General features: G+C 37.3%; 1 protein-coding gene across 8 annotated transcripts in view; it reads left to right on the forward strand.

Moving 5' to 3' along the window:
- RTTN (rotatin) overlaps window positions 1-19442 on the forward strand; it is a 211898-nt gene that overhangs the window by 139348 nt on the left and 53108 nt on the right. For all 8 annotated transcript variants that reach the window (XM_064294406.1, XM_064294408.1, XM_064294407.1 and 5 more), the window contains 3 exons: window positions 221-312; window positions 14328-14421; window positions 16272-16464. In XM_064294406.1, coding sequence (XP_064150476.1) covers window positions 221-312; window positions 14328-14421; window positions 16272-16464 — 379 coding nt within the window. The remainder of the gene's footprint in view (window positions 1-220; window positions 313-14327; window positions 14422-16271; window positions 16465-19442) is intronic.

Raw genomic sequence — 19442 nt, forward strand, 5'->3', positions numbered from 1 at the left:
TCTGCACATTAAAGTTTGAGAGCTGGCACTATAGATGAATTGTTGGATTAAATTTAAGCGAAATCAGCTACATTTGTACACACATACATGTAAACTAATTAAGAATAATAAAATTGGGCAAGCCGTTTTCCTTAGTTTTTGATTGGTTTCATTTAATGTGTCTTTTTCTTCTAATTGTTTCAGAAGAGTGTTCATGTTAACAGTTTTCCTGTCATCACAGGTTCAGACGACTCATTCAAGTTCTGGAGGGCTCCATCTATATTGTCCACTCATGATCAAGATCCCAGCTCTCTCTCCACCTCGGAAACAATGGTACTTCAAGGAATGCATAAGTGCTTCATTTGAAATCTGAAAAGTTTGAATTTAGATAGTAGAGAGATCAGGCTGGATATGAAGTACAAGGTTATGAGGAAACAACTATGATTTACATGAAGTAGTGTCTGTACAGAGCTCTGCTAGGTATTTACTTAAATTATTTCATTTAATCTGCACATCAACAAGGTGGGTACCTTTTAGCCTCTGTGAGGAGATCGCTCAGAAGTTAAGTCACTATGATCAATAGCTGTAAGTCACAGAGTTGAAATTTGAACTGGAATTGGACTCGCTCCACTATAACCACACCTATAGTCCTGAGTATATTCTTTTAGGTGAGAGATTTCAGCCTCCCTTCTCTCTGTTTTGATAGAATCTTAAGTACAAAAATTTCTGTATGTTTATCGGTAGTAGTAGAAAAGAGAACAGATCTTAGATGATTAAAAATGCTTGATTACCCTGAAATTTTGCTTAAGGGCAGGGTAGTCTTGGAGAAGGTTGACCCATTCAAGTGACTCAAGTGTGATAGTAATGATTTTAAATACATTTCTAAGTATTTGCGTCGGATTTAATCTGGTCTTGATTATCTGAAATACCTGGCATGCTGCTTGCCTGCCTTTCTTTTTCTTTGATTCTTCATTGATAAGTTGCTTTGTTCCAAAAAGGTTGGAGACATTAAGTACTTCTAAATAATGAACTGATTCTAGACTTCAGTAGTTTTACAAGCATACAAAACCATTTATTCTCAACTGGAAAATACTGCATTTAATTTTAGGGTTTTTGGAATAATTACTGTGTTGTAGGACCGGACCTGTTAGGAAGGTAACGGTTTGACACTCCTGCTTCCCTGAGCAAAAATAGACAGTAATATGAGAATAGTAAATAATTATGCAGGCATTAATAAGGTTTACCTCCTACAGTTTTTCAAAAGACTGGTACTTTTGCTATAGTTTGGAGTCTTTTTTTTTTTTTTTTTTAACTTAGAAGAGTTCGTCTTTAGTGCCAAATGACCTTTATTTAGACAAGTGTGATAATTATCTCAATTCCAGCAAATGTCTTGCTTTCTTTTCCAACCTAGAGATAGTATGTATCTTTCTGTAATCAAGAGAAATAATAATATGATTAAGTACCAAAATGAGGTATAATAACTACCAATTTAGTTCACAAAAGGACAGCATCAGTATGTACTAAAAAGTAGATCTTCTTGGGTTACCCTGTTTGTGAAAAGGGTTACCATGTGTGTTCCTCCCTTTTGGCAAATCTAGAAATCTTTGTACATTCTTCAGTTACTTAGTTATAGTAGGCACTCAGTAAATAGTAATTGCTCTAATTGACTTTTGAGTTATCTTACTTATTTTGTAGCTATCACTCAAGTTGTACTTATCCTATACAAGAAGACTTAAGTAAAAACAGCAGAAGGACATTGAACTTTCGTATTTCTCTACTTTATGATAAAGTTTAAATCTTACAGATTGTTGTTGTTAGGTGCTGTCATGTTGGTTTTGACTCATAGTGACCCTACAAACAACAAAATGGTGCCTGGTCCTGAGCCATCCGCATAATCATTGCTATGTTTGAACCCATGGTTGCAATCATTTGTGTCAATCCATCTCATTGAGGGTCTTGCGAATCTTCATTACTGACCCTCTGCTTTACCAAGTATGATGTCCACCTCTAGGGACTGGTCCCTCCCGATAACATGTCCAAAGTTTGTGAGGCAAAGTCTGGCCAGCCTAACTTCTAAGATGCATTCTGGCTATACTTCTTCCAAGATAGATTTGTTCCTTCTTCTGGCGGTGCATGGTATATTCAGTGTTTTTCACCAACACCATAATTCAAATGTATCAATTCTTCAGTCTTCCTTATTTATTGTCCAGCTTTTACATGCATGCAAGGCAAGCAATTGAAAATACCGTGGCTGGGATCAAGCACACTTTACAAAGTGACATCTTTGCTTTGTTAACGCTCTGAAGAGGTCGTTTATAGCAGATTCGCTCGATATGTTATGCCATTTGATTTAACTGTTGCTTCTGTGGGCTTTGAATGTGGATCCAAGTAAAATGAAATCCTTGACAACTTGAATATTTTTTCTATTGTTTATTGGTTCAGTTGTGAGGATTTTTGTTTTCTTTGTGTCGAAGTGTAATCCATACTGAAGGCTCTCTTTGATCTTCATCAGTAAGTGTGTCAGGTCGTCTTGCCTTTCAGCCAGCAAGGTTGAGTCTTCCTTCAATCCTGATGCTACATTCTTCTTCATATAGTCCAGCTTCTTGGATTATTTGCTCAGCATACAGATTGGATAAGTATGGTGGAATGATACAACCCTGATGCATACCTTTCCTGATTTTAAACCACGCGGTATCCCCTTGTTCTGTTTGAACGACTGCCTTTTGGTCTATATACAGGTTCCTCATGAGCACAATTTAGTGTTCTGGAATTCCCATTTTTTGCAGTGTTATCCATAATTTCTTGTGATCCACACAGTGGAATGCCTTTGTGTAGTCAATAAAATACAGGTAAACATCTTTCTGATATTCTCTGCTTTCAGCCAAGATCTATTTGACATGAGCAGCGGTATACCCTGTTCTATGTCCTCTTCTGAATCCTGCTTGAATTTTTGGCAGTTCCCTGTCAGTGTACTGCCGCAACCATATTTGAATTGTCTTCAGCAAAATTTTACATTTGTGTGATGTTAATGATACTGTTCAATAGTTTCTACATTCCATTGGATCATCTTTCTTTGGAATGGGCACGTATATGGATCGCCAGGTAGCTGCCTTCCACATTTCTTGGCATAGACAAGTGAGCACCTCGAATGTTGTATCTGTAGAAACATCTCAATTCCTGGAGCCTTGTATTTCACCAGTGCCTACGGCGCAGCTTGGACTTCTTTTGTCAGTACCATCGGTTCTTGATCATACGCTACCTCCTGAAATGATTGAACATCAACCACTTCTTTTTGGTACAGTGACTTTGTGTATTCCTTCCGTCTTCTTTAGCTGCTTCCTGCATCATTCAATATTTTGCCCCCAGAATCCTTCAGTATTGCAACCCAAGGCTTGATTTTTTCATCAGTGCTTTCAGCTTGAGAAATGCCATGTGTGTTCCTCCCTTTTGGTTTTCTGTCTCCAAGTCCTTGCACATTTCATTTTGGTACTTTACTTTGTCTCCTCGAGCTGCCCTTTGAAATTTTCTGTTTACCCTTTAGTTTCATCAGTTCCTCAGTTTGTTTTAGCTACTCTGTGTTCAAGAGCAAGTTTCATAGTCTCTTTTGACATCCATTTGTTCCTTTTCTTTCTTTTTAATGACCTTTTGCTTTCTTCATGTATGATGTCATCTCACAGCTCACCCGGTCTTCAGTCATTAGTGTTCAATGCATCAAATCTATTCTTGAGATGGTCTCTAAATTCAGGTGGGATATACTCAAGGTTGTATTTTGGCTCTCATGGACTTGTTTTAATTTTCTTCAGCTTCAACTTGAATTTGCATTTGAGCAATTGGTGGTCTGTTCTGCAGTAGGCTCCTGGCCTTGTTCTTACTGATGATATTGGGCTTCTCTGTCATCTCTTTCCACAGATATAGTCAGTTTGATTCCTGTGTATTCCACCTGGTGAGTTCCATGTGTATAGTTGCCATTTATGTTGTTGAAAAAGATATTTGTAATGAATAAGTTGTTGGTCTTGAGCATTCTGTCATGCGTCTCTGGCATTGTTTCTATCACCAAGGCCATGTTTTCCAGCTTTCACATTCCAATCACCAGTAATTATTGATGAATCTTGATTGCATGTTTGATCATTTTCAGACAGTAGAAGTTGGTAAAAATCTTAAATTTCTTCATTTTTGGCATGAGTGATTGGTGTGTAAATTTGAATAATAGTCATATTGACTGGTCTTCCTTGTCTGCCTCTCTCCCACTGCCATTGAGTCAATTATGACTCATAGCGACCCTATAGGACAGAGTAAAACTACCCCAAAGAGTTTCCAAGGCTGTAAATCTTTATGGAAGCACTTCTTTCTCCCACAGAGTGGTTGGATGTTCGAACAGCTGACCTTTCAGCTAGCAGCTCTTCGTTTAATCCTTGCACCACCAGGGCTCCTTCTGATCCTTCTTGTAGGCATATGGATATTACCCAGTCGCTGACAGTGTTGTATTTCAAGATAGATCTTGAAATGTTCTTTTTGACAATGAATGCAATGCCATTCTTCTTAAATTTGTCATTCCCAGTATAGTAGACCATAAAACCAAAAAGCAAACCCACTGCCGTCAAGTCGATTCCGACTCATAGTGATCCTATAGGACAGAGTAGAACTGCCCAACAGAGTTTCCAAGGAGCACCTGGTGGATTTGAATTGCCGACCTCTTGGTTAGCAACTTTAGCACTTAACCACTGTGCCACCAGGGTTTCCATAAAAGACCATATGACTGTCTAATTCCAGATGGCCAATACCAGTCCATTTTAGCTCAGTAAAGCCTAGGATATCAATCTTTAAGCATTCCATTTCAATTTTGAGAACCTCTGATTTTTCTTGATTCATATTTCATACATTACGCAGTTCTGATTACTAATGTATGTTTGCAGCTGTTTCTTCTGATTTTGAGTCGTGATGTATCAGCAGATGCAGGTCCTGAAAGCTTTACTCCATGCACATCATTAAGGATGAATCTTCTCTGAGGAGTCAGCTATTCCCTGGTTTTATGTTGCTTGTCTTCCAACCTGAGGGGCTCATTTCCCTGCACTGTATCAGGCAGTGTTCTGCTGCTGTCCATAAGGTTTTTACTGGCCAATTTTTTTTTTTTAAATAGATTGCCAGGTCCCTCTTCCTAGTCTTTCTTAGTCCTGAAGCTCCACTAAAACCTGTCCACCATGGGTGACCCTGCTGGTATTTGAAATACTGATGGTATTGCTTCTAGCTTCATAGCAACACACAAGCCACCATAGTATGACAAACTGACAGAAGTTTGGGAAATATTTATTGTAATCATTATTAAAATTAAAGAACCTCTATGAATATAAAGATTTTTTTCACTTGGTTGTGTTCGAGTGTCATACAGACTTACAGAAATATATACCAATGCATTCTTTTAAATTTGTTTTTAAGAAGTCTGGTATATGGGCCTCTGTAAGATTTATTTCTTATAGTTCTCAAAAGAGAGTAGTGTTTTCTGTTAGAAGTTTTACAGTTAATTGCAGTCTTAGTCATCTAGTGCTTCTATAAAAGAAATACCACAAGTGGATGGCTTTAACAAAGAGAAACTTATTCTCTCACAGTCTAGTAGGCTACAAATCCAAATTCAGGGTGTTAGCTCCGGGGAAAGGCTTGCTCTCTCTGTTGGCTCTGGAGGAAGTTCCTTGGTATTAGTCTTCTCTGGGACTAGGAGCTTCTCTGCACAGGAACCCCGGGTCCAGAGAATGCACTGTGCTCCCTGTACTGCTTTCTTGGTGGTATGAGGTCCACCTATCTCTCTGCTCACTTCTTTCTTTTATATCTCAAAAGAGATTGCCTCAAGACACAGTCCAATCTTGTAGATTGAGTTCTGCCTCATTAGAATAGCTGCCGCCTATCCCACCTCATTAACATTATAGAGGTAATACTTACAACACACAGGAAAATTATATCAGATGACAAAATGGTGGACAGTCACACAATACTGAAAATCATGGCCTAGCCAAATGATACACATATTTTTGGGGGATAGAATTCAATCCATGACAGTTAATTTTTTTCTTTTGGATTCCAAACCTAAGAGTTTGCTTCCACCAAGTTGGTGATTTTTATTCACAAAAATAGTTTAATTCCCCCAGTTCCACTAGATGTCATGTTTACCTTACCATGACAGAGACGATGTGTATCTTGACCCAACAGAAAAAAATCTGGAGAGTTTATTTACTTATTTTTTTAATAGCTGTTCTTGTCATTTTATAAAAGTGATATCATACACCGTTTGTCCCTTTGTGATTGACTTATTTCACTCACCATAATGTCCTCTAGGTTCATTTATGTTCCAAGATGTTTTGGAAACTCATTTTTGTGTTTGGCTGCATAGTTTTCTATTGTATATATACTACATTTTGTTTATCCATTCTTCTATTGATGGGCACTTGGATTGTTTCCTTCTTTTGGCTATTGTCAGTAGTGCTGCAATGAACGTAGGCATGCATGTGTATGTTCATGTCTCTTCTACTAGATGTTTTGGGACACAATTCAGTCTGTAACAGTCTCCTATAGTTGATTTTTTTAAAGAAGCTCATTACTCATGGGTGATGCTATTTATCTTTTGAGCCAGTCTGTTATTTAGCTAAAAGGTGACTTCAAGGAATAATTTTGGTTGAAGATATAAGAGTATCTCAGGGCGATAGTCTCAGGGAATCTTCTAGTCTCAACCAGCCCAGTAAGTCTGAACTCAGTGCAGTAAGGATGTGAGTTGTGTTTCACATTTTTCTCCTGTTCTATCAGGATTCATCTGTTGTGACCCTGATGAGAACATTCAGTAGTGGTAGCTGGGCACCATCTAGTTCTTCTGGTTTCAGGGTAGATTAGGCCGTGGTTCATGTGTACTGTTAGTCCTGTAGACTAGTTTCTTCTCCGAGTCTTTGGTTTCCTTCTTTGTCTTTTGTTCTGGATGAGTAGAGACTAATAGTTGTATCTTAGATGGCTGCTCCTAAGCTTTCAAGACCCCAGATACTAGCCACTACAGTGGAATATAGAACACACACTTTGTGAACTATATTATGCCAGTTAATTGAGTTGCTCCATGAGACCATGTTCCTAAGCCTTCAAACTCGGAAAACCAATCTCTTGAGGTATTTGGTTATGTCTAAGAAGTATCCGTAACTGTGTCCCCTATGTGGTTTATTTTATATATATGGATGCACACATATACCTGTATGTACACATATACCTGTATGTACACATGCCAATAGAGACACCTATCTGTGCACGCATACGTACCCATATATTCACACTCATACACATATATGCCTTTATACCTATTTGTATAACCACACACATTTATTTTGGTTGTTGGGAATTTATTCTTTCAGTATTTCTTTAAACCTAAGTTGGCAGTACCCAAACCAGTAGTACTTTTTCAAGAATAAAAAAGTGCTGAAGTTACAAATTGAGATACAAATCTTGCTAATCAGCCTATCTGGTTACTTATATCATCATTTAGTTTATCTCCCAGAATTGAGAAAAGACAGTCTGTTTGTTGATTTTTTCCCCCCATCTTTTCTTTCTAAGCAAAGTACTCTCTTTTGATTTGGGTCATATCATCCAATGTACTGTTGCTGGGTCGTTACCCATTCTGTGCTGTTAATGTCACATTAGAGACTTTAATGGTATTTTCTAATGAATATGAGTTTGGTTTGTTTGGCAAGCTTCATAAGAATTGGGACCTATATGTTTTGTAAATTACAGATAGAATAACATGTGTCATTGCCACCTGGTGGCATTGTCCTTGTAAGTGCCTCTTTATAGGTCAGCCTCCTCACTTAGCGTTCTACTCCTCTGGGGTAGGAAGAGTCAGGCATTAGTCATTCCTTCTTTCTGAAATCACATTTTTACTCCTCAACGTATCAAAACTGGATAGGTATTTATGCCTGGGGCATACCACTATGCAGCAATGGCTTCATCAACAAAATTTGGTCTTTTCTCTTGCTCTTAAGCAAGGATGTCTGTCTGTATTTTTAATATCTGTTTTATCCTTTGTCAAAATAAAGTATGTGGGAAGTATGATTTCTTTTAATCTCTTCTTTGTTAGATATGTGATTCTTACTGGATTACAAATTTAAGGATCTCACCTTAAGTTTATTTAAACATTTAAAGAAAAATATTATTTCTGGGACTTCATAGTCTTAAAAAAATGAAAATTAAACATTCACTGGAAGGTTCCTAGATACACAGAGAACTGTCAAATGGTCTCTGATCATTGTTTTTGTTTCAGCCTCCACAAATGTAAATTACTAGTTGATTAAAAACATTATCTGCAGCATTAATAATAAAAAGTGTTATGTGTAATAGATAAAATTTCCTGACTGCCTACTTTTCACCACCTGGTCCTAAGACACTGACATGAGATTGACATTCTTACTGTGCCTATTTTACAAAAGAGGAAACTGAGGCATGCTGTGAATAATGTCTTCTTCAAGGTCCTGTCACTGCCAACTGGTATATCCGTTATTGAATCGAGAAGTATGTTTGGCTCCAGAGCCCAGGTTGTTGGCCACAATGTCATACTCCTTCTTGACAGAGCCAAATGTGACTGACACCATAAAGAGGTATAGTTAGGATGCAGGGCTGCTACATTGGAAGGAATGGTGAGCAGGGGGTGATTTGTACCGTTGGCCGTCCGTATCTGTGGGTTCTGCATTTGGATTCAACCAGTCATGGATTGAAAATATTCAGGGGAAAAAAACAGTTCAAAATGCCAGACTTGAATTTGGCATGTACGCAGCACTACACTGAATGAAGTGATATGCAGGCATATCCTACTGTAGCTTCCCGCCATTTCACAGGTCCTCAGTCTCTCCAGCACTATTTGTTTGAGTTTGCAGACTGACGAAGCGTTACGTATTAAATGTGAGCGTTAACAACTATTTACATATCATTTGCATTGTATTAGGTATTATTCAAAATTATTATTATTAGGTATTATGAGGTTTTATATTATTAGGTATTATAAGTAATCTAGTGATAATTTAAAGTATATGAGAGAATGCGTGTAGGTTATGTGCAAATACCATGCCATTATATATAAGGGACTTGAGCACCTGTGGATTTTGGTATCCATGGGGATGGGGGTGGTGGGAGGGGTAGAGGATGGAAGTAGGGAAGGGGGTGTCCTAGAACCAGTCCCCTGAAGATACTGAGGGATGACAGTACAGCAATTGAAATGGGCTTTAAGGGATTAACTTCCGCTCTGCAAGGATGATTCAAGTATATGCTGGATTCAATACCTACTTCCAAGAGTTAAAAGTCTAGTTGAGAACCTAAAGCATAATTAGAAAATAACTGAATACTTGGTTTAGTGGGTAAGTTGTATTATTAGATATTCAGAAAATGGGTATGGGAGGAATACTGAAGTAATTAGATAGGATTAGCCAAGAGAACTGAGTCATTGTGGGATTCGAAGAGGTAATTTCTAATAACTATAAACACTTTCTTTTTTTATAAAGATACAGATACAAAGATATTTCAGCAGGGTAAAATGGCCTGAAATGTTACTGTTGACAGTAGAGAAACAATGTATTGACACTTGTTTGGTAGTAGTTAAAAGCTGTTCTATACAATGAGTTTAAACAGGAATGAACGGACCCTAAGAGGCTGTCATCATTTTCAAGCGCTGCTGTACAGAAGTACCACAAGTGGGTGGCCTTAACAAACAAAAATTTATTTTCTCACGGTTTGGAAGATTAGAAGTCTGAACTTAACGTCGCCGGCTCCAGGGGAAAGCTTTCTCTTTCTGTTGGCTCTGAGGAATGTTCCCTGTCTCTTTTCATCTTCTGTTCCTTGGCTCCTGGGTGGTCTCCATGTGGCGTGGCATCTGTCTTCCCCAATCTCTTCCTCCTTGCACTTTTATATCTCAAAAGAGATTGAATTAAGACACGCCCTATACTAATACTACTACATTAATATAACGTAGAAAACCTGTTCCCATATGGGATTATCACCACAGGTATAAGGATTAGTATTTACAACTCATTTTGGGGGGGATATAATTCAATCCATAATCCAGAAAACCTAATAGAGGCTTTTTAAAAGAAAGATGGTTTAGACAGGGATCAGTGACAGGGCCTAGTGGTGAGCCCAGGAATACCTGAGGAGATGGCCGAGTGCAAGGTGGTAGAGGGAGAGAATGATGTCCGTGATTTAAATCATTTCAACTATCACGGATTACCCAGGGCCTAAGAACCTTGGGTAGTTTAATTAGAAGGGAAATACACGTGAGATTCTAGTTTCTATTGCTAACATCCCAACCCACACCCACTGCCGTCGAGTCGATTCCGACTCATAGCGACCCTATAGAACATAATAGTATTGCTAACATAGACCATATAAAAAAAATGAAAGTACATTTTTTTGTATACAAATTTAATATTAATGCTTAGTAAGACTTAGATATTGATGGTTAGTAATACCTAGGATATAAGTTTTTAGATAATTTTTAGTGTGTAGCATTAGAATGAATACAATGATGGATAAAAATAGAATATTCATGTTTAGTGTGCATAACTAATTACCATTTTGTAAATATTCTGTAAACATTTACCCTTTCAAATATTATTAGAAAGAGCAAATAACTGCTTCTTTTGCTTTTTTCCTATATTTTGTACTCAGTATACTTTGAGATCTTTCAAACTAAATTATATAGTTACTAGCCATTATCATCAGAAGTGTAAACTGCTTAAAAAAACTGACAAAAACATTTTGAACTGGGATCTCGGCAATTTTTTAAAGCAGGTGACCATAACTGCAGTAAAGTAGGTTGTGAGATGTTTCACAGATTCATCATCGTTCTTAATCTTTGTGTAGTATTCCATTTTGTGTATGTACCGTAGTTTGTTTATGCATTCATCTGTTGATGGGCATGTAGGTTGTTTCCGTTTTTTCGCTATTGTGAATCATGCTGCAGTGAACATAGGTGTGCGTATGTCTATTTGTGTGATGGCTTTTATTTCTCTAGGATATATTCCTAGGAGTGGGTTTACTGGATCTTATGGTATTTCTATTTTTAGCTTTTTAAGGAAGCACCATATCATTTTCCAAAATGGTTATACCATTTTGCATTTCCACCAGCAGTGCATAAGAGTTCCAGTCTTCCCACAGCCTCTCCAACATTTGTTATTTTCTAATTTTTTGATTCGTGTCAGTTATGTTGGGGTGAGATGGTATCTCATTGTAGTTTTAATTTGCATTTTTCTAATGACTTTTTTTTTTTTAATGACTAGTGATCATGAGCATTTTCTCATGTGTCTGTTAGCTGTCTGAGTGTCGTCTTTGGTGAAGTTTCTGTTCATATCTTTTGCCCTTTTTTTAATTGGATTATTTGTCTTTTTGTTGTAGAGTTGCTGAATTTTCCTATAGATTTTAGAGATTAGACCATTGTTGGGTATGTCATAGCCAAAATTTTTTTCACAGTCTGTAAGTTCTCATTTTACTCTTTTGGTGGAGAGCTACTTCTTAAGCTTTAGAGCTCAGAATGACCTCACCACTAATTTGCTATGTGCTGTTCCCCCTGTTAAATGCTGTGAATGGCTTAAGTTGTAACATCTGTGCCATTTGAGGGAGATACCCTTTTTACAAATGAAGGAACACCTTCTTAGAGAATTTAACTACTTGGCCCAAGGTCACAAAGCTGATAATAGAGAGGGGAAAAGGATAAACTATTGCAAACTTGTACTCTTAAATTAGACCAGTACAGCATAGGGGCCCGTGACTATGTCGTGGAGTTAAATCTCTGCGTATGAGTGAATAGAATCTTATATCATCTTCTGTTCTTTAGTTCTTTCTTCTTCACCTTTTTTAATATTGCACACAATCCATTTCTATCATGAATCTGTAACAGTTGAAGTTATTTAGGCTTCTTGTTATAATGAAAAAAAAAATTCTTGTTATAATTTTGATTAGAATTAATGGGTACAAATTGTGAAGCATGCCAGAGCTTTTCTATTCCTGGGCATGGAGAGAAAGGTGTCATTTATAAAAATGAACACGTGAACCTGGAGTCTCTAGAAACTTTTTATACCTTATATTTTGTCATGGTTTTTAAATATGAGCAGATTTGTACCCTGTCTTTTTCAGACCACAGATTCTCATTTTCTTCCTGTGTCCTCTTTTTTAAAAAAAAATTAAGTAGCCTATTTAGACACTGATACTGCTTTTAATGAGAGAGAATGGAAAGTACTATAAAGTCATTTTGACAAATAAAATATCCAAGTTCTAAATTAACTTTAGGAGCCTTGGTGGCATAGTGGTTAAGATTTCAGGCTGATAACCAAAAAGCTGGAGGTTCAGATCTACCAGCTGGTTCTTGGAAACCCTGTGGGGCAGTTCTACTCTGTCCTATAGGGTGGCTATGAGTCAGAATTGACTCTATGGCACACAAAACAACAGCAAATTAACTTAAAAAAAATTAATATATCCAGTGAAATCTTTTGTTTCTGTAGGGTAAAATACAGAGAAAATAGTTTTTGAACAGTTATACATTTTGTTTATGTGACAAAAATTGTCTCTTTTTAAATTCCAATTCTACTTTGATATGGTAAATGGCTGCTATTTTTTGCTATTCAAGCGACTCTTAATTTAGATTGCTTATTGTACAATAAAAAAAATTTTTTTTTATTGTACAAAGAAGCATGACTTAGAAAATTTTTTAGTTATCGAATCTGTTTATAAACACAATGGAGAAAAGGTTATCTTTTTCAGTTTTTATATGCAAATTTAAGTGTTTTTAGACAGTGTCTTTAAGTAGCATTAATCTATCCTCACTAATAAATTCTTATTGCCTTCTATAATACCAATAAGGTGACATGGCTAAATATGGAAGAGCTACGCTTACTTCAAATAAAGCTCCATTTTATTTGTTTTATCAAGGGAAGATAAATTGAAGATCTTAGGATCTGTCACGTGGCAGGTGTAAAAGTGAGGAAAAGGTGATTTTATTGCCTCACACTAAGGCCCTTTTAATGACTAGAGCAAGTGATAGTTATAAGCCACAGTAAACCGTAAAGATCATGGCTGCCAAGAATGAGTTTGAGATTAAGAATAAGGAATTTCTTTGAGTTGCTCAAAATGTTTAACGTTAGCTATGATTCTAAGTAACCAGTCTCAGTGGAGAACTTGAGCGTTCTCTGTGTGTTCTTGTGAGGAAGCACCCTGAGTGCTTATATAAAAATCACTATTAAGAGGTTTCTGGCCTAACTCTAGATACCCAGGGACAGTTATTTATTTTTAAAGGTAACACTTCTTGAGTCTTCATCAATTGAAGAAATGCTTAGTGAAAAAATAAAGGATTCCAGCATCATTATCACCTTAACTTGTGTTATAGAAGAATGTTACGTTTTCATTCTTTCCAATTCCTTCCAGTTTATATTCTCTTTACTTTTGCAAAGGCAGATAACTATTTTTTTTGTTTTATCATACCAAGTCCAATGTACCCTACCGTGTTATGATATATGCACAATAAACGTTCAAATATTGTGAGTTAGATAGTATCTAGTCAGTGTCAATTTATAAGTTAAGTTGATTGCTCCTGCTCTGTGCATGGAGGCCATCCAGGTATGGGAGGTGCATGCTCTCTCAGAGAAAATAAATTTGATGGCAAGAAAAAGTATTGTCTGACTGTTCCAGATGAGATCTTCTTCACATGGGAGGTACCAAACACATCAGCCTGGGCATTTTCAGTTTCAGGAGACCACACAGCGTGTTCATCTCTAAACCTATAGGTGAAACTGGGTTTGCTTTCTGCGTAATTTCTGTTAACGTTTTTAAAAATGTTGTACTCTGAAATACATTATCAACATAGAGCTTATTTATTTGTTTTGTTTTTTACAGTTCTTTTTGAAATGGATAGAGGTATAGAAAGCCCTTTTAAAACTTAGTAATTTTTTATAGGCAATTTTAAAATTTGTGTGCAATTTTGAAACATTAAAGAAACCTTTTATTATCAATTAAAAAATGCAAAATATCTTAAGAACACAATATAACTGAAGTAGTATACCCTAGGTTTTCAACATTTGGGCTGTAAGAAGCAATAGGCCTTATCAGATGTGCTTCCAGTCAAAATTTTGTTCCTTTAATTTCCAGATTTACATAAACTGTAATAAACTGCATAAGGAGAATTAGAAAATGACATTCAAAAAATTCTTTAGAACTCTCAGATGGAATGTTTTTTAGTTATACTAATGTAATTTTCTTGTAAACCTTCTTGCTTAAGGGTATCTTGTGTCTATTTTGCATATGTTTCGTTTTCAATGTTGTGTCATGAATGAATAAAATAATTTACTGATTGATAGGTGACACCTTCAGCGGGGAGTACAGAATTTCAGCCACTTGTACCAGCAGCAACGCTTGTATCCGAAGCTTCTCATGACCCGTTTGTGGTTCCAGGTATCCTTTTAGGAAGACTTTCTACTTTCAAAAAGAAAAAATGACATGCTTGTCCAGACAGGTATTTTAAAAGTAGTGTCCAGATAAGAACAAATGTTAGTGAAATAAGTCACAGCACATGATTAGAATAAGTATATCAGAAGTTTAATGAAACAAATACCCTTAACTAATAAATGGAAATTTAGCCACCAAATGAATAAACTGATTGTCATATGGCTCCTTATCAGTTAAGCATGGATGTTTGGAGTTTGAATCAAGAAGGTGGGAACTGACGGATATTAGCTAGCTTGATTTTTTTCCCTCTCTTTTGAGAAAACAGTTAAAGTTACCATAGTAGTCCACTTTGAAAATGAAGAGACTCTGGTCCGTCAGTCTAAGACTGTGCTTCTATTTAAAAGTAAACAAAATACATTGATTCTTGCATTTATTTTATTAGAAAAAGGCTTGCAGATTAGATGGTACTACTGCCTCATTGCTGATTTACTGGTTTTGAATTGTCCTGTGGTTATAAAGGTGAAAGTTCTTGTTTTTAGAAAAATCTTATAGGGTTAAAGGGGCCTTGTGTCTGCAACTTGCAAATAGTTCAGAAAAAGATAGATGGAGGTGTAAGTGGGTAGGTAGTACATAAAATGTGGTCATATGTTAATATTTATGGGACCTGAGTGAAGATATATGGAAATTCTTTGTGCTTTTGTAAACTTTTCTATCAGAATGTATTTAAAATATAAGTTTTCTTTAAAAAAGAAATAGGGAGTGAGGATCTTTAGGAAAGTCTTGAGGCATATTAGCCTTCTTGTTAGCAGTCTCCTACTGAGTTGGCTAGGAAAATTCCACAATCCCGTATCTTCAGTTCTAAAACCCAAACACCTCTGAAAGGGAAAGTTTTCTCAAAACTTATCGGTAGGAGAACTTGCCCATACCTGAATACATTTGTCTACAAAGTCTGACCAGTGCTATGGTGAAGGTATATTTACTCTTTCATTTATCCTACTTGCTGTATTATGCATGTGCTGTATCCTACTAAGGAAACCCTGGTGGCGTAGTGGTTATGTGCTACGGCTGCTAACCAAAGGGTCGGCAGTTTGAATCTGCCAGGCGCTCCTTGGGAACTCTATGGGGCAGTTCTACTCTGTCCTACAGGGTCGCTATGAGTTGGAATCGACTCGACGGCGCTGGGTTTGGTTTTTGGTTGGTTTATACCCTACCAAAGAAAACAAACCTGTTGCCGTCAAGTCGGTTCTGATTCATAGTGACCCTATAAGACTGAGTAGAACTGCCTTAGAGGGTTTCCAAGGAACAGCTGGTGGATTCAAACCGCCGACCTTTTGGTTAGCAGCCAGATGCTTAACTACTGCGCCACCAAGGCCTACAGAAATATTTATTTCATTATGAGGTATTGCCCATGATCCCATTGGAGTGTTAATTAATAAAAAAAAAAAAAATTTTTTTTTTTCTATATACCTTATTATTCTTCTAAAATCCAAAACTTGTTTGAATTCTGAGGATTGTGGACGATGTAATTGTTCCTCCTTGTCTGAATGCTTGAAGCACAAAGCATATCTGCCCTTCCTGTCATGGCTCTTCTACTGTCACCCAGGACAGACACATGCATAAATGTGCACACACACATTAATGCACGTGCGCGCGCACGCACGCACACACAGTGGAGGTAAAGAACAGGAGGAGCAGAACTCTCTGACAACACGGTCAAGACGAGCTGAACAGCTAGGGAAATTTCCCAGCCATCTCTTTGGCATTTTCAGGAACTTCCCTCTGATTCTAAGAGCTTGTGAATATTGTACATAACGGCAAGGCAAATGAAATAATTTTCATGCTTTTTTCAATAATAGGTCAGCATGAAACTACATCACCACGGCCTCCTCATGATTCATCCTTTTCTGCTCTTCTGCCAAAACAGCGTGTTTTGGTCACTCCCCCTCTTCTTTCAGCAATGTGCAGCCTCTTAGACAACCTGTTGGCAATTGCTCCAAGAGACACTGCAAATGCTCTTCGACAAGCCCATCTCATCGAGCTCCTGTGTGGGTAAGAGAGAAATTCTGCAGGGTAGCACAGCAGGAAAGATCAGTTTGCGCAAGTGTGTTCATGACTCAATAGAGGACTTCATGTGTACTAGGAATATCATTATTCCTCTGTAGGCCTGTTAGATTTTTACTTTTGTCATAACTGTCCTGATGGTTTTTATTTTATTTTAAGAGCCTCGTGTTGGCCTGTTACATTGACTGTTAAGGCAAAAAATAAATCATGATTTTTAAAATTCAGTGATTTTAAACCTTATTTCTCCTCCAGTACTAAAGGAATTTGATGTAAACCTCTCCTTCTTCTTTTTTTTTTAAACAGCTTTATTGAGATATAATTCGTATGCCATACAATTCAGTCATTTTTGCATATTCACAAGTATATGCAATGATTACCACAGTCAATTTTAGAATATTTTCATCACCTCATAAAGACATTCCACATTTTTTAGTTTTGACTCCCCTTTCCCTCTAAGCACCTAAGCACCTACTAATCTACATTCTATCTATAGATTTTCTAATAATGGAATCATGTAGTATATGATCTTTTGTGACTGACTTCCTCACTTAACATAATGCTTTTAAGGGCCATTCATATTTTAGCATGTTATCAGGACTTAATTACTGTTTATGGCTGAACAGTGTTCCGTTGTATGGATATGTCACGTTTTGTTTACTCGTCTGTTGGTGGACAGTTAGGTTGTTTCCACCTTTTGGTTATTATGAATAATGCTGCTGGTAACATTTGTGAATAAGTTTCTGTGTGAACATATGCTTTCATTTTTCTTGGGTATATAGGAGTAGAATTGCTGGATCATATGGTAACTTTAAGTTTAGTTGTCTGGGCATCTGCCAGACTGTTCTCCAAAGCAGCTGTACCACTTTACATTCCCAACAGCAGTGTATGAGGGTCCTGATTTCTGTACATCCTTTCCAACTCCTGCTGTCATCTGGCTTTTTGATTATGGTCATTTTAGTTGGTGTGAAGTGGTTTCTTACTGTGGTTTTAACTTGCATTTACCTGATGACTAATGATATTGAGCATCTTTTCATGTGCTTATTTGTTATTTACATATCTATTTTAGAGAGATGTCCATTCAGATCCTTTGCCTGTTTATAAATTAGGTTTTTTATCTTTTTATTAATGAGCTTTATAGTTTCAGCTTTCTTACATTTAGGTCCTTGATTTATTTTGAATTAATTTTTTTATATGGCGTGGAGTAAAGGTTTGACTTCATTCATTTGTGTGTGGAGAGCCAATTATCCCATCACCATTTCTTGAAAAGATTATTATTTCCCAACTGAATGACCTTGGGATCCTCATTGAAAATCACCTGTCTTTAGATGTGTGGCTTTATTTCTGGGCTCTCAATACTGTTCCATTGATGCAGATGTCTGTCTTTGTGTCAGAACCACACTGTCTGACTACTGTTTATAAAAACGGCTTGAGGACAGTGTCTGACCTCCCCCAACTCCACAAAAAAAAAAAAAGGGGGAAGGAAAACCAGGACCAACAGCGCAAGGCTGACTCTCATGAGGTGGTGGCTGGACAAACCTTCTCTCTCTATCATCTTTACTAACTCTGACCCTAGCCATCCCTCACATAGCACTCTCTACTTGTTTGCTGTGTTCCATAATTCATTGCAATGGCCACACAGAACTCAAAGACAAATCTCACAGTAATAGAGTTTATTAGGGAAGTAACAGTTACATGAGGCTCAGGAACACTCAGGATATAGTTCTTCCATCAGGACAGCCTCTTCCCAGGCATACTCACGGGTATGCCTCTCCCGGGCCCTAGGCCTCTGCCCAGAGGCACTCAGCTTTCTCACTCTGTGGGCCAGGAAGCCTGCTCAGGTCTCTGCTGCCCAGTGTCTCCTGCCACCACTTCTTACTGTCTTCAGGGCTATTTCCCTCTATGTCTCTGTCTCTCTTTCTCTCTTCCTGTCTCTCTGTCTTCTGCTTCCAGGAGCTTCTCAGTGTATGATCCTGGGTCCAAAGAACACGCTGTCCGCTCCTGGTGTTCCTCCTTGGTGGTGGTAGGATCCTCCTGTCTGCTCTGGAATTGGCTCTGTTTTAAGTAAGGCAAAATTGACCAGTCCCCTTGGTGGCCACAATTACCCTATCACATAGTTCCGCCCAAACACCTGAGTAGGAATTATAAAACCGTGGCTACACACTGCATCATTGCTTTATAGTAGGTTTTGAAATTGGGAAGTATGAGTCTTCCTACTTTATTCTTCTTTTTCTGGATTATTTTTACTGTTCTGGTTCCCTTGCAATCCCATATGAGTTTTAGAATCTCCTGGTCGGTTTCTATGAAGAAGTCATCTGGGATTCTGATAGAGATTATGTTAAATCTGTAAATCAGTTTTGGGAGTACAGTCGTTCCCCAGATTACGAATGATTTCTTTAAGTCTGTCTTTAAGTTGAATTTGTAAATAAGTCAGAACAGCTAGATATGGTTCATATCTAACAGTCCAGTATTTGTCTTAATATATAGTATATAGCGTACCTTTCTGTGCATAAAAAAACATTAAAGAAACACTTCAGATACAATAAAACGTCTTTAACATTATTCCAAACCCATTCCCGTCGAGTTGATTCCAACTCATAGCAACCCTGAAGGACAGAGTAGAACTGCCCCATAGGGTTTTCAAAGAGCGGCTTATGGATTCGAACTGCCGACCTATTGGTTAGCAGTTGAAGTTAACTACTGCACCACCAGGGCTCCCATTAACATAACAATACAATAATAATAATATTTTGATGCATGTTGCAAAGTAGCTCCCGTTCTTTATTACAGACCATTGTGTGTACCTCAAATTTTTAATATAATAGGCTTTAGGGATGTTGGTTCGTAACTTCGAATTGTACCTGTTGGATGTTCATAACCTGGAGACTGCCTGTATTGCCATTTTAGAAGAAAAAAGCCATCCAGTTCATGAACATGGGATGCATTTACATTTATTTAGATCTTCTTTG

Source organism: Loxodonta africana, chromosome 11 (assembly GCF_030014295.1).
Source record: "Loxodonta africana isolate mLoxAfr1 chromosome 11, mLoxAfr1.hap2, whole genome shotgun sequence".
NCBI classification, from domain to species: domain Eukaryota; kingdom Metazoa; phylum Chordata; class Mammalia; order Proboscidea; family Elephantidae; genus Loxodonta; species Loxodonta africana.